We start from the raw sequence: 12540 nt of genomic DNA, 5'->3' as shown, positions 1-12540 counted from the left end.
CGTTTTTTAAACATTTGAAAAAAAAAAAAAAAAACACAATAACAAAAAAACAAAAAAAAAAAAAAAAAAAAAACAAAAAACAAAACAGGATCAGGCTTTACCTGCTCATTCCTATAATCCCAGCACCAAGGTGGCAGAGGAAGGAGAATCAAAGCATGTGCAGTGTCAGCCAGGGCTATATAGGGTTAGAAGTTGCCCCTCCAGTAGATTCCACAATCCTCCCTCTACATTTCAGGAAGATGTATACTTCAACAACATTTTACCTTCACATTAATAGTTAATTTCCCAGGGACAGAGGGCATGGCTTACTGGTAGCAGGATTGCCTCTTGTGTACAAGAGGTTTTGTGAGCAAAACCACAAGTTTATTTGTTTATTTATTTATTTTTTTTTTTGAGACAGGGTTTCTCCGTGTCACCCTGGCTGTCCTGGAACTCACTTTGTAGAACAGGCTGGCCTCAAACTCAGAAATCCGCCTGCCTCTGCCTCCCGAGTGCTTCATGCGCCACCACGCCCGACTTACTTTTGTTTTTGGAGACAGGGTTTCTCTGTGTAGCCCTGGCTGTCCTACTAGAACTCCATCTATAGATCATTCTGGCCTCAAACTCAGAGATCCTGGAGTCTCTGCCTCCCAAGTGCTGGGATTAAAGGTGTGGGCTACCTCCTTTCAGCTACTAAATTGAATTTTCAGGCTAGTTTATTGTGAATGCTATTCCAAGATAGCTTATCTCTCCAGCATTGTATGTCTAAATTTCTAACTGGTGAACATATAAAGCCTTTCAGCCTTATTTTTTAATATAAACAGTAGAAAATATCTCTTGGTTGTCATTTTCTTTCCTATGCCTTAGCTAATCTGATTTTATTTGGGCTTCCTGGTCCTTTTTGAGATGTCTGTTTCCCTTGCTCTCTCTTGTGGTTTTGCTTCATTGGGAGGAGCTAGATAGGTCCTAACTGATAGAATGGGGTAGATGGGTTAGAAGAGACAAAGAACAAGATATCTTGATGGTTGGACAGTTATTTAAGAAGTACTATGTCTGCTTAACATTGTGGATTCAGTTGTTTTTTTTTTAAGAGTAGTTTGAAGGAAAGCAGGAGATTCTAGGAATGAAAAGTCATCATGAGAAATGCTGGTATCCTGAACCAAAGCATTAATAGCAGGAGTTGGGTGTAGGGGTGGTGTGCAAGGTGCTGGTGGCTAGGATGTTCGCTCTGAGCATACTGAACATGAGAACCTGGCTGCCAACTAGAAAGGAAGCTCTGGCTGCGTGGTAGTAGTGCACACCTTTGATCCCAGCACTTGGGAAGCAGTGGCAGATGGATCTCTGTGAATTCAAGGCCAGCTTGGTCTCCAGCTAGTTCCAGGACATCCAGGGCTACACAGAGAAATCCTGTCTCAAAAAATGAAATAAGGGGGTGGGATAGGGAGAAAGCTTTGTGGACAGATTGTTTAGGAGGCTTCTGAGGGAAGAACCAATAGATAAGGGGCAGCAGAGTACACTGAGGGGCCAAGCTTGAGAGGACAGGGCAGGCAAGCTGGATTGGGTACAGACAAGACTGAGTGAAAGCAGAGGAGCTGCAAAAGAGAGAAAGAGGAAAGTTGGGAAGATGGAATGCTAGTATTAAGAGAGCCAGGTACAACTCACCCGTGGGGTATGATTTCTGCTAGGCCAAATTCAGAACCCATAGGGTTAGCCTGCTCCTGCCATCTATTTACATGAGACTTGAACCACCACTTTCCTATTTCTTAGGTTTTTTTTTTTTTTCCTGTGATATATACTATGCTTGAAAACCACTACGTTAACCCTGTCTCTGAACCCAGGAACTGAGGGTGCAGTGTCCTGCTTTATACTTTGTGTCTTGTGCAATTTTCATGGAAAACACAGAATTATACAGTTGTCATTGTCACCATCTTAAGTAGTGTTAAGAAACTTTCCTATTCCTCGGTAACCTCTAGAAGTCTCCTTTTCAGATCTGAAACTGTACCATGATACAGCCTGTGGGTATTCCTCGTCTCTCAAGGACCACTACCACAGAAGAGTCACTCTTACCCTTTGTGTCCACTGGCAGAAAAGCCTCTTCTTCTCTTCTACTAGCCTTGTTCTATCTAGTTTACTGTGCCCTGGCCATGGGATCTTTATGACATGTCTCTTTGGGCATAGAGACTTGACATAGATCCTTGATGTTGTGATCCCAGAAGTCTCTGCTCTACTCTCTGTCATGAGTCAGCCATGTAGGTCTCTTTGGATAACCTTGAGTGTTTACACCCCCTTTTCTTTTTTGTTTTGTTTTGTTTTGTTTTTGTTTTTGTTTTTCTTGATCGTGTCTGGCTCGTCCTTATTTTAATGATTGCTGAGAGGGTGGGGCAGTGGAACCCTTAGTACTACCACTTTTTATTATCTGAAGTCTTACCTGGATATCTCCTAGTTGTGGTTCCTTGACAGGGTGGGCACCTCATCTTTTCTTCCAATAGTTGAGGCATATTCAGAGTCCCAAGTTTATGGCCATACTGTAGGACTCTCCTTGACTGTGACATCATGAAATTAGCAGGTGGCCCTCTGTTTCTTAGACTGTGACAGCATGAAATCAGCAGGTGGCACTCTGACACCAAAGTCCTACTTGACATGGGGCAGAAGTATAGCGGAGCTAGTGTATACAACTTAATGTCTGCAGGGGTGGTTTCTCAGCTGAGGCTGTTCTGGACCATACCATAGAAGCTTTCAGTTGGGACTTGCTTCTTTTTCCCACTTGTTCATGTCTTTCTCTTGTATGCTAACTGGGGCATATAGGTGAAAAGTGCCTGTGAAGCCTTGACTCTTTACTTAATGTGCTTGACCTCTTTCTTAGAGGCCAGAGAGAGAGATTCAGTTTCTCCTGCCTTCTCTTGTGTACTCAGCCTTTTTATAAAAGCATGATAGCTCTACTTAGCATCCAAGAACATTTTTACCAGGAATTCCAAGTTGAGTTCAGGTATTTGTCTGCCAAGGACACATCTGTATCCCGTTAAGTTTTGTTTTCTGGGCTTTGTATCTCTGCTTGGATTCACTTAATATAAACCCTGAGCTGTTGTGTCAGTGGCTACTCTAGATCTTGAGGAACTTTCTTTGGCTCTTTGGTTTTCACCTATGCTTTGTTAGTGTTTGTTTTGTTTGTATTCAAGTCAGGGTTTCGCTGTGTAGTCCTGGTTGTCCTGGAACTTGCTCTGTAGACCAGGCTGGCCTTGAACTCAGAGTGTTGAAATTACAGGTATGCACCACCACCGTCCGGCCTCACCTATGCTTTTTAACTGAATAGGTATAAACAGTTAATCTAGGTAAGTCTTCAGGAGATAAAACAGATTGATGCTATTTATGCAGGAATAGAAGCCATGAAGTGGTCATTTCTGATTTCTTTTTTTTTGTTTTTTTTTTTTTTNTTTNTTTNTTTNTTTNTTTTTTGAGACAGGGTTTCTCTGTATAGCCCTGGCTGTCCTGGAACTTACTTTGTAGACCAGGCTGGCCTCGAACTCAGAAATTCGCCTGCCTCTGCCTCCCAAGTGCTGGGATTAAAGGTGTGTGCCACCACGCCCAGCTCATTTCTGATTTCTGTAAGCTGTTATGTTTTTGGATTAGAGTATGGCAGTTCTGAAGTTTGTTCCTGTTTACCATATGCCTCACTCAGTTTCAGAGGCTTGACAAATGCCATATAGAGAACAATGGAGAGAATACTTGAGAGACTATTAAGTGGGAAAGCAGTAAAATGTTCCAGAAGACTGGTTTCTTGGGCTGGCAAATGATGGCCAGCACACTAGGAAGGGCCAAATCTCTCCTGCCAGGTCCCTAAAGTTTGGGGTGGAGGCCAGAGCTTGGGTCTCTCATCAGCTTGAGGTAGTGAATCAAATGTCCCATGTGGCTTCTCAGCTGCTACTTCAGCCACAAGTCCAGCTTGCTCACTGACAGAGTCTGAGCCAGCATCCTCCTGCTGCTGTCTTTTATCTCTGTTAGATAGGAGGATGAGTGCTATATCAGTTTATGCCCCACCCCAGCCCTCACTGCCAGGCTGCCGGGTAGACATGGGTTTAACAAGAAAAAGGCTTGGACCTGACGAGCAGCCTCAAACATACTCCTTCACTTGTCAGGGAGTGTTCCCTGTTCCAGGAGTGAAATTAGGTCACCTGGAAAGTTTCTTTTCATTGTACTAGTCTGGGGGAGTAGAGATGACAAGTATAGGGCCCAGCCTAAAGGTGTTTATAGCCTGATAGGAGAATTAGATGACTAAATATCCTGAGAAAGTGAATACAAGAGCCTGTCGTGTTTTGGGGGCTGCTGTGGGAACACTACAGGCTACGTACCTCCCCAATAGGAAAGACTTTCCAGAGGGAGGTGATGGTTGAGGCATTACTCTCACACAGTGGCTCAACCAGAGGAGCAACTGGTCAAATTTGTCAGCTCTGGAGTGGATGGGATCTCTGTACAGATGCCAGCAGGGAAGAAGCACCAGGCACTGACCATGGGATGGCTAGAGAACATCCTTTCTAAACTTGACAAGGAAAGTATTGATAGTGACTTGGAGTAAGGAACAAGGAGGACAGAGCCTCTACCACAAAAACACACTTGATAGCAGGTTCTGATGGAGTAAGGGAAGACCTATCTTGATGGGCTATGTTTGGAGTGTTTGTGTAACATCACAATCTGATGTTTAGTAGGTTGTTATGAGTCTGGTGGCAGGTAAACCCTTTAGGGAATAAAGCTAGCTGGAGGAAAATACAGACTGCAAAGTAGACATCTGAGGAAGAGTTTACCAGATGGAAGACCTCTTAAAACCAACTTGTCAGTAGCAGCATATGTTACAGAGTGCACATCATGTGAAAACTCAAGTGGTTGAAGGATGAAGCAGTTAGAGGGCAAAGGCAGGGAAGGAAAGAAGACGGACTTAAGAGGAAATGGCAAGAAAATTACCCACAATCAACCCTGGATGGATTAGAGGCCTAGCTCCAACACAGGTGATATGAAAGAACTGTCAGTGTATGTGTTGGGGGTGCAATTAGAGTGCTTGCCATTGGTGGCCAGCTAGGGTGCCCTGGGACAGAGGTGGGGAAAATGTCCATGACAGTTGGCCAGAGGAAGAAAAATCAGGGCCAGGTTGGCAATGTGATTGTCTTGTTAATGGGTGCAAATCAAATGCCAGACTTGTGAGCAGACACTGCTGTTGGTTTTTGTGGATGCTATATTCTGTGAGTATTGTGCACTCTCCAGGAAACCCTAGTTCACAATATCTGAGGAAGGTTTACAAAAGCACGAACAGAGTTGTACTGAGACTGTTGTTCCTGGTGGGACTGCCTTTCTAGCTGTGGCAGTCATTTACCAGCTGGCTGGCTTCCCTTAGTAACTGGGGTGACAGCTGTGGACACTCCCTAGCAGCCATTTGCCTGGCCAGATAGGGGTGGCAAGCCTTGGTTTATTCACTCATCTTTGCTAGGACTCAGCAGTGCCCATGGGTCCCATCTCTACCACTAGGTGGCACACATGCTCCTCCCCTCATTTCTAGCTGTGGGGAGGGCCTTCTTAAACTTTACAGGAACCAGTTCAGGAATCAGGAAGCCTCGGTGCTGGGAGTTGGGGCTAGTCATACTTGCCTTTCTTATTGGTGTCTCTCTAATTTCGGGCCACTGTCTGTCATGCTCATGACTTCTTGCTGGCTGCTTAGGTGCTTGGTAGCTTCTACTTTCAGGGCTCCAGCCCAGTGGGGAGCAGGCTGGTGGGCAGCTCTGGGCTGAGGCAGGGAAACCTGAGCTCTAGGCCACGAGGTCTAGGCCGCTAATTTTAGAGAGCACATGTCACTGGAAACTCTCCTCTCATGCCAGGAATCAACAGCTTGGCTCTCTCTGTGCCACCAGGGACCCCTGGCTGCTTCTACCAAAGCTGGACCCATAGAGTCCCTCTATTCCACATGTGCATTCCCCAAAAGGGTTCTACTTAGAGCCCTTCAGAGCCTGGACTGAAGCTGAGAAGAAAGCTCACCTGTTCTGTGCTTTTGGTTCCCTTGCCTGCCCAGGCTGCAGATGGGAATGAGAAGAGTCTAACAATGCATGATAGGACCAGAGAGGCCAGCCCTCGAGCAGGCCAAGACTACTGCCACTCTTCTAAGCAAGCACTTCTGTTGACTGTTGAAGTGCCCTGGAAGAGGCATCAAGCATGTTTTCTTCTGTTTTCCCAAGCCTCTGCATGCACTTTGCCTGACTCCAAGTACTGTGGCTAGATTTTCCGAGGCATGTGCGCAAGTACTCCCCCTTCTTGGCTGCCTGAGCAGTGACTTTCTCAAGGCTGTAGCAAGTCCTCCTGTCCTCTCTCTGCTCATTTAGTTTATTGTTCAGGGTCCAGTGCTTATCCCTACCCACTTACCTGTTTACCTTTACAGCTGTTTAAGATAGGCTACAGGTACCTGTGTCTTGATTCTTTTTTCTGTGTCCCAAGTAGTTAATGACAGGCTCAGTTTGAGTGCTATTATATAACAGATACATTGTTCCACCTAGTTATAATATGTATGGGAAGGATATTTGGAGAAGGGTTTTTTTCTACTCATGTTGGGACCTGGAAGCTGAGAGAGTATGCTTCCCAATGTAGGTTTTGGAGTCCAGTAGATGGGAATTGGAATTATAGTTATGAATATTTCTGCCTCCTAGACATTTCTTTAACTTAGATACATTGCTTCACCCTGCTCAACTTTGTTTTGTTTTGTTGTTGTTGTTGTTTGTCAAATGAGAGTAACAGTAGTAATTACCTCATGAAGTAGCTATGACGAATTCACTTGGCATGTTGGAAGTGTCCAAATTTATTATCTTAACATTGTTCTCCTAGGGAGGCAAGCCTGGCCTCGCAAGAAGGAAAACAGGGCTGAGGCTTGGTTAGCACATCTAGGCCCTCACCTGAAAAGTGCTGGTGTTCCAAGACCTATTGCTATATAGCTAGGCCGTGCCTGAGTGTGCTCTTGCTTCTGATCACTGCCTGAGATACTTCCCAGAGCCCAATGCAGCTGGTTTTTTTTTTTTTTTTTTGGTGGGGGGGGAATGGCAGAAGCCAGTTCCTGGGCCCTACTTTGTGTTGCCAGGTCCAGGCTGGAGGCAGGGTAGGCAGGTAGCAGCCAAGAAGAGTTCTTGCCAGGCCCTTTGCTCTCATGCTTCTCACTTTCCCCTTCTTTTTGTAAACAATGGCAGCCTGCTTAGACGCCTGGTGACTCTCATCTCCCAGCAGGCCACACTGCTGGCCTCCAATGAAGCCTTTAAAAAGCAGGCAGAAAGTGCCAGTGAGGCGGCCAAGAAATACATGGAGGAGAATGATCAGCTAAAGAAGGTAAGTCTGCCCCTACAACCTGAGTGGGATGTCCAGAGCCATAGTGCTAGTGGCTCATCTCTAAGAACCCACAGTAGTTACTATTAGGCTAGGGCCTGTGTGATAATACTGGTCCCTGAAGGGGTTTTTAGTGGGTAGGGTGTGCCTATTGAAACGATCCAGGATGACTCTGGTGCCTTCTTTTCATTCATGAGGACACAGCAGAGGAAGAGGGTATTACCATGTTGTCTCCATATGCTGGTTCCAGTGGCAGTTGTTTTGTATTGTTTTGTCTTTTTTTTTTTTTTTTTTAATGAGAATGACTCTCTAAGGACAGAGACCTGTGGTAAAGTAGGCCCTTATTCTTTAGAAGTTAGTTGTCAGTTGCAACCCTTTATAAACATGGGGCTGATGGATCCCTTGGTATTAGGGAAGAATCAGAGACCAACTTGTTGGTCTATCAGAGGATCTGTAGTATAAGCAAGCTGGGAAGGAGAGTGATGGTTTAGAGATTGGTGGGGTGCAGTTGAATATAAACAAACTTTGGAGTCATTGGCTGTAGTGAAGCTGCAAGAGTCAGGGAAGAGAAGGAATAGGCGTAGTTCTTTAGGTTATCTGGGCTGAGAGCTCCAGGTGACAGCAAGTTGAGTTACTGGTTAGATGGTAAACATAGTGCCATTGAACTTTTTTGGTGGGAAAGTAGGTCTAGGGACTGGGGTAGGCAGAGTATAAATGAATTTGCAGCAGGTACTTCTTTCTGGACCTTCACCTTCACTTCCTTCTGAATAACCCAGGTGCTTGGCACTTTCCCTAGGGAGCTGCCGAGGATGGAGACAAGTTGGATATTGGGAATACTGAAATGAAGTTAGAGGAGAACAAGAGCCTGAAGAATGACCTGAGGAAGCTAAAAGATGAGCTGGCTGGCACCAAGAAAAGTGAGGATGGCTGTCCTATTACACCCAGAAGCTCCACTGTCCATTGATGCCCCCATGGATCAAGTATCAATAGCACACTTCACATGAAAGCTCAAGAGTTGGGTGGAAACAAACACATAGTACCCAAATGTGATCAAACAAGTTCACTGCTAGAGCATCTTTGAGTAGGCCCTGGAGAAGCCCTAACAACTGTTGTGCATGCTTTAGTAGTGCTCACTAGGGGTTTCCCATTAAGACAGGCAGGCATGGGGGAGGCCCAAGATGCCTTGGAGCCGAAGAACAAAAAAGTGTCAGAAAGAATTTGATCCATCCTCCTTCACTTCTAGATTAATTTCAGACTCATTCGGCACTGTAGGTGTTGGCCAATGTCACTAGGAGTCTTAATGGTGGGATTTTGCTCATTGCCTCTCACTGCCAGCCAGTTAAAAGGTTACCCCTTCTGGAAACCGTTAGTGTTCCCAGAGGGCTAATGCTGACTTTTTATTCCATCTAGCTGTTGGGTTATCCATCCTTACAACTCTCCACGAGTGGTTTGTAAAGGCAGAAACATTGACAAACATTGGAACCTTATCAGTATAACTTCTCTTGCCACAGATTTACAGTAGTTTCCCATGTTTTAAGCAGGTAGGGTTTTTTTTTTTCCCTAAATAATCTTTTGATCTCTTCCTGTATTCATTTGTTAGAACTTGAGAAAGCTGAAAACGAGGCTCTGGCTATGCAGAAGCAGTCTGAGGGCCTTACCAAAGAATATGACCGCCTGCTGGAAGAGCATGCCAAACTGCAGGTCAGTGTTTCCCTTTCTGTAGGTACAAGTTAGGGTCAGGGTCCTACAGCACAGTTCTAGGGTACTAAGGAGCCTGTTGCCTCCTTTGTTGTTGTGTGTAGGCTTAGAGCAGACCCAGCTGTCAGAACCCTTCATGTAGGAGGTGTGGCATGGTACTAGATGGTGGGCTAAAACCTGCAAAGCTCAAGGGCAGCCCTTGTCAGTAGATTTACTCTCTGCTCTGAGCCTTTCCTACCGTAAATCCAGTCTCAAGCCCCTAAAGAGGGGTTATTTAACATTCTAAGACATCCCAGCTTTGGTGTCCTATTTCATTAGGAGCATACATGGGAAAGCTGAGTGTGGTGGCCACACCCAAAACGCTAGTACTTTAGAAAGCTGAGACTGGAAAGTTGAGAAAATTCCAGGTCAGCCTAGGCTACATACTAAGACCCTGCCTCAGAAAACAAAAACCCCTCAATAATGTAGAGACCTACTTTTGTCCACCTCTCCTGTGGGATGGGGCAGGGGGAAAGGTAATGTTTGGCAAAGTCTGAAGTAAGTGAGGAGAAAGACTCAAAGGTCATCCTACCTGCTAAGTACTAGTTGTTGATCTGAGTTTTCAGGCTAGGCTCACAACTCCAGATCTGGCTGGAAGCTCAGGTGGTCAGGAAGGTAAGTAGAAGGAGCCAAGTAAAGATCCCTAGATTTGTTTGGTTTATATCAGGTAGTGGGTAGGAGGAAGGGCCCAGCCCCACAGGGAGTGCCTTGTCCCTCAGAATATACCAGGCTATCTGGGCAGGACTTAGGGGTTGGGTCTGTGTGTCCATGCACGTGTCCATACATGTATAATGGACACCAGAGGATAACCTTGGGTTATCACTCCTCAGGAGCTATCCATTTTATTTTATAAAACCAGGTATCTCATTTGCCTAGTTTACAATGTAGACTTGTTACCTAGCTATAGGAATCTTAACTGATCTGCCTCTCCAGCTCTGAGATTACCAGTATGCTCTACATCTGACTTTTTATGTGTTCTGGGATTGAACCCAAGTCCTCATACTTTTATGGCAGATACTATCTCCCAACTCCCAAGGATTTGGGTTTTAACTGGAATGTACACAATTGTGAAAAGGCCCTAAATTGGGACTTAAAAACTAGCCTGCTGTGTGCTCTGGAGGTTGTCTTGGTTCTGCTCCCATTGCAGTAGAAGAGAGCTGCAGGGGACTCCTCCAACTGCCAGTCTTTCCAGGCCCTGTTAACTTCATTTGGGGGGGGGGTGTTTCTTTCCTTTTCCAGGCATCAGTACGTGCTCCCTCAGTCAAGAAGGAGGAGTAAAGGCTTGGTGTTTCCCTGCCTGCCGCTGGCTTCTACCTGATCCATGCTTACTGCTTCCTTGGAGCCCAGACTATCCCTCTGGTACTTGGGTTTATTCCCTACTTCCCCAATTTTCTTCCATGGCTTATAGATCATTATTTTGGCACCATTACACATACTGCTCTTATACCAAAAGGGACCTGATTGTTGTTTATTCAGAGTACTTTTGCCACTGTTCTGCCTGGCTAGGGCACTTTCCACTCCTGGAAGTGTGAAGAGCACTGGTGACCTGGCCCACAGTTTGAACCCCTTTTTATTTTGCAATGTATCCTAAAGGAGGCTGCTGTGAAGCAGGTCAACTGTTTTATCCTGAGGGGAATAAATGTTGTTATGTTATAAGGTGTTTGTGTCTGACTGAGGCTTTGGGAATGATTCTGCTGCTCCTCTTTCAAAGTTTAAGAGTGCCCAGGAAGGCTGCAGATGCTCAGTGTGGCACTTTTCTTATCTTGAGCTGTTTCTTATTCTCTGAAGACCAGACTCACACTTGCTGTCAAAGCTCCTGCTCTCTGCCTCCGCCCTACCGCCTCCCTTCAAGTTAGGACAACTCTGCTTTATGGCTCTTGGGGAGTGTCTGTCTTGTCAGTCTCCCTGGGAGTTGGCAACTGTCTGGGAAGCCTGGTAAACCAGCAGGACTTCCTGGTGCCTTCTCTGAGTTCCTATTCATCACATTCAGGACAGATAGAATGTGGCAGAGTGCCACCAGTCACTCCCTGCCCAACCCCCTCCTGAAGGTTTACAGCATGACCTCTGACTAATGCTGACTGGGAAAGGAGACTGTCCTTGGCAGTGACCTAGAGCTTGCTACTGCAGAACAAGGCAGTGGAGAGGGGCTTCAAGGCAGTAGAGAAGGGACTGCAGAGTGCTTGGGTCTTTGCTACATACCAGCCCTGAAGAGTTACTAGATAAGGTTTTGCTTCTGCACTGGCTTACTTTGCTGACAGGTCCATGACCTCACTGCTTACTTCCTTAGAGCAAGATGAGCCTGTAGCTAGGCTGCTCTCTAGCAGGGCACAAGAAAGGGTCTACCCTTGATCAGGTGCTTATCACCCTTGCCCTGTGAAGACTGGGTGAAGGGATTATGGGAGCAGGTTAGAAGTGTCTTGGAATTGGAGTGACTCCTGAAGATGTTGTCAGCTAACTATGTTCCTACTCCTGTCTGACCTGTATGGGACTAGGCCAAGCAGCTGCCTTCTCAAGCATTCTGTCACTCTTCCCCACCCTCAAAGCATGGCTGCCCTGTGAGGAGTCCACCCCCTTCCCAGCAGTTTAGAGGTAGTGCCTATGGGGGCAGGAGCATTCAGGTAACACCCTCTGGTTGCTATGCCAAGGCTTAGGACTAGTCCACTTTTCCAGGAAGTGTTCTTTGGGCTTCCCTGAGCTTGCTTGTCTGTGCTCTGGAAGGCCAAAGTCCAGATCACCTCTCCTGCCTTTCCACTCTGACCCTGGCCACTACCCTCTCTGGCCCAGCTTCTGGGGTACCTACCCTGTCTGATTGTTTGCCACTCCATTTTTTCAATCTACTTGGACTTTTTTATCTCAGTTTCTTAAACCTTTGTATAGGAGCAGGTGTCCTCAGCAGATACGAATCTATTGTAGCACCCAGTTAAATAGCACATTTCTGTGAAGTTGCCTTGTATGGTGTCATCACCATTTTCTGTCTCTGAAGTTGACTGGTTGCTGAGAAGGCCTTTAGCCTGAAGGAGAACTGAGAGCTCCTTTTTCATGGGTGGAGTTAGTTGAGAGAAAGGGTGGTGTGAGGCCAGGTGGGTGTTCTAGTAGACCTGAGGAAGATCTTCTGCAGCTGAAGAGAACATGCTGAGATTTAAGGATAAGAGTAAACAGGAGTTTGGGCCAGAGCAGAGGCCTGTAAAGAAAGACAAACTGAAGATGAGTGCTGAGAAGAGGGCAAGGAGGCTACAGTCTGTCCCAAGTGATGACTGCTTCCTGCTCTGCATGGAACAGAACCACTTTGCACCGAACAGAACTAGTGTTGTCTGGTTGCCATCCCTCCTGTGGGGCCACATACTCATCAGAAGCTGCCCTCTGTGCACTAGGCCCCACCCTTCCAAGACCTGTCCTCTATAACTTTTTTTATATTGTGGTAAAGCGTAAATGTATATACTTATAATACATCCTAAAACATCTTCACCATTTTTTTTTTTTTTT

At 45.9% G+C, this 12540-nt stretch overlaps 1 protein-coding gene across 1 annotated transcript in view; it reads left to right on the top strand.

Annotated features, from left to right (window-relative positions):
- Positions 1 to 10713, top strand: part of Bcap31 (B cell receptor associated protein 31) — a 30778-nt gene extending 20065 nt beyond the window's left edge. Inside the window, exons 5-8 of the mRNA XM_021152805.2 lie at positions 7188 to 7323; positions 8117 to 8237; positions 8921 to 9021; positions 10297 to 10713. Coding sequence (XP_021008464.1) covers positions 7188 to 7323; positions 8117 to 8237; positions 8921 to 9021; positions 10297 to 10335 — 397 coding nt within the window. The 3' untranslated portion in view covers positions 10336 to 10713. The remainder of the gene's footprint in view (positions 1 to 7187; positions 7324 to 8116; positions 8238 to 8920; positions 9022 to 10296) is intronic.
- The last annotated feature ends 1827 nt before the right edge of the window (positions 10714 to 12540 follow it).

The sequence above is a fragment of the Mus caroli genome, chromosome X (assembly GCF_900094665.2).
Source record: "Mus caroli chromosome X, CAROLI_EIJ_v1.1, whole genome shotgun sequence".
Classification (NCBI taxonomy): Eukaryota; Metazoa; Chordata; class Mammalia; order Rodentia; family Muridae; genus Mus; species Mus caroli.
The sequence above is the reverse complement of the archived record's forward strand: the minus strand, read 5'-3'. Positions and strand labels throughout refer to the sequence as shown.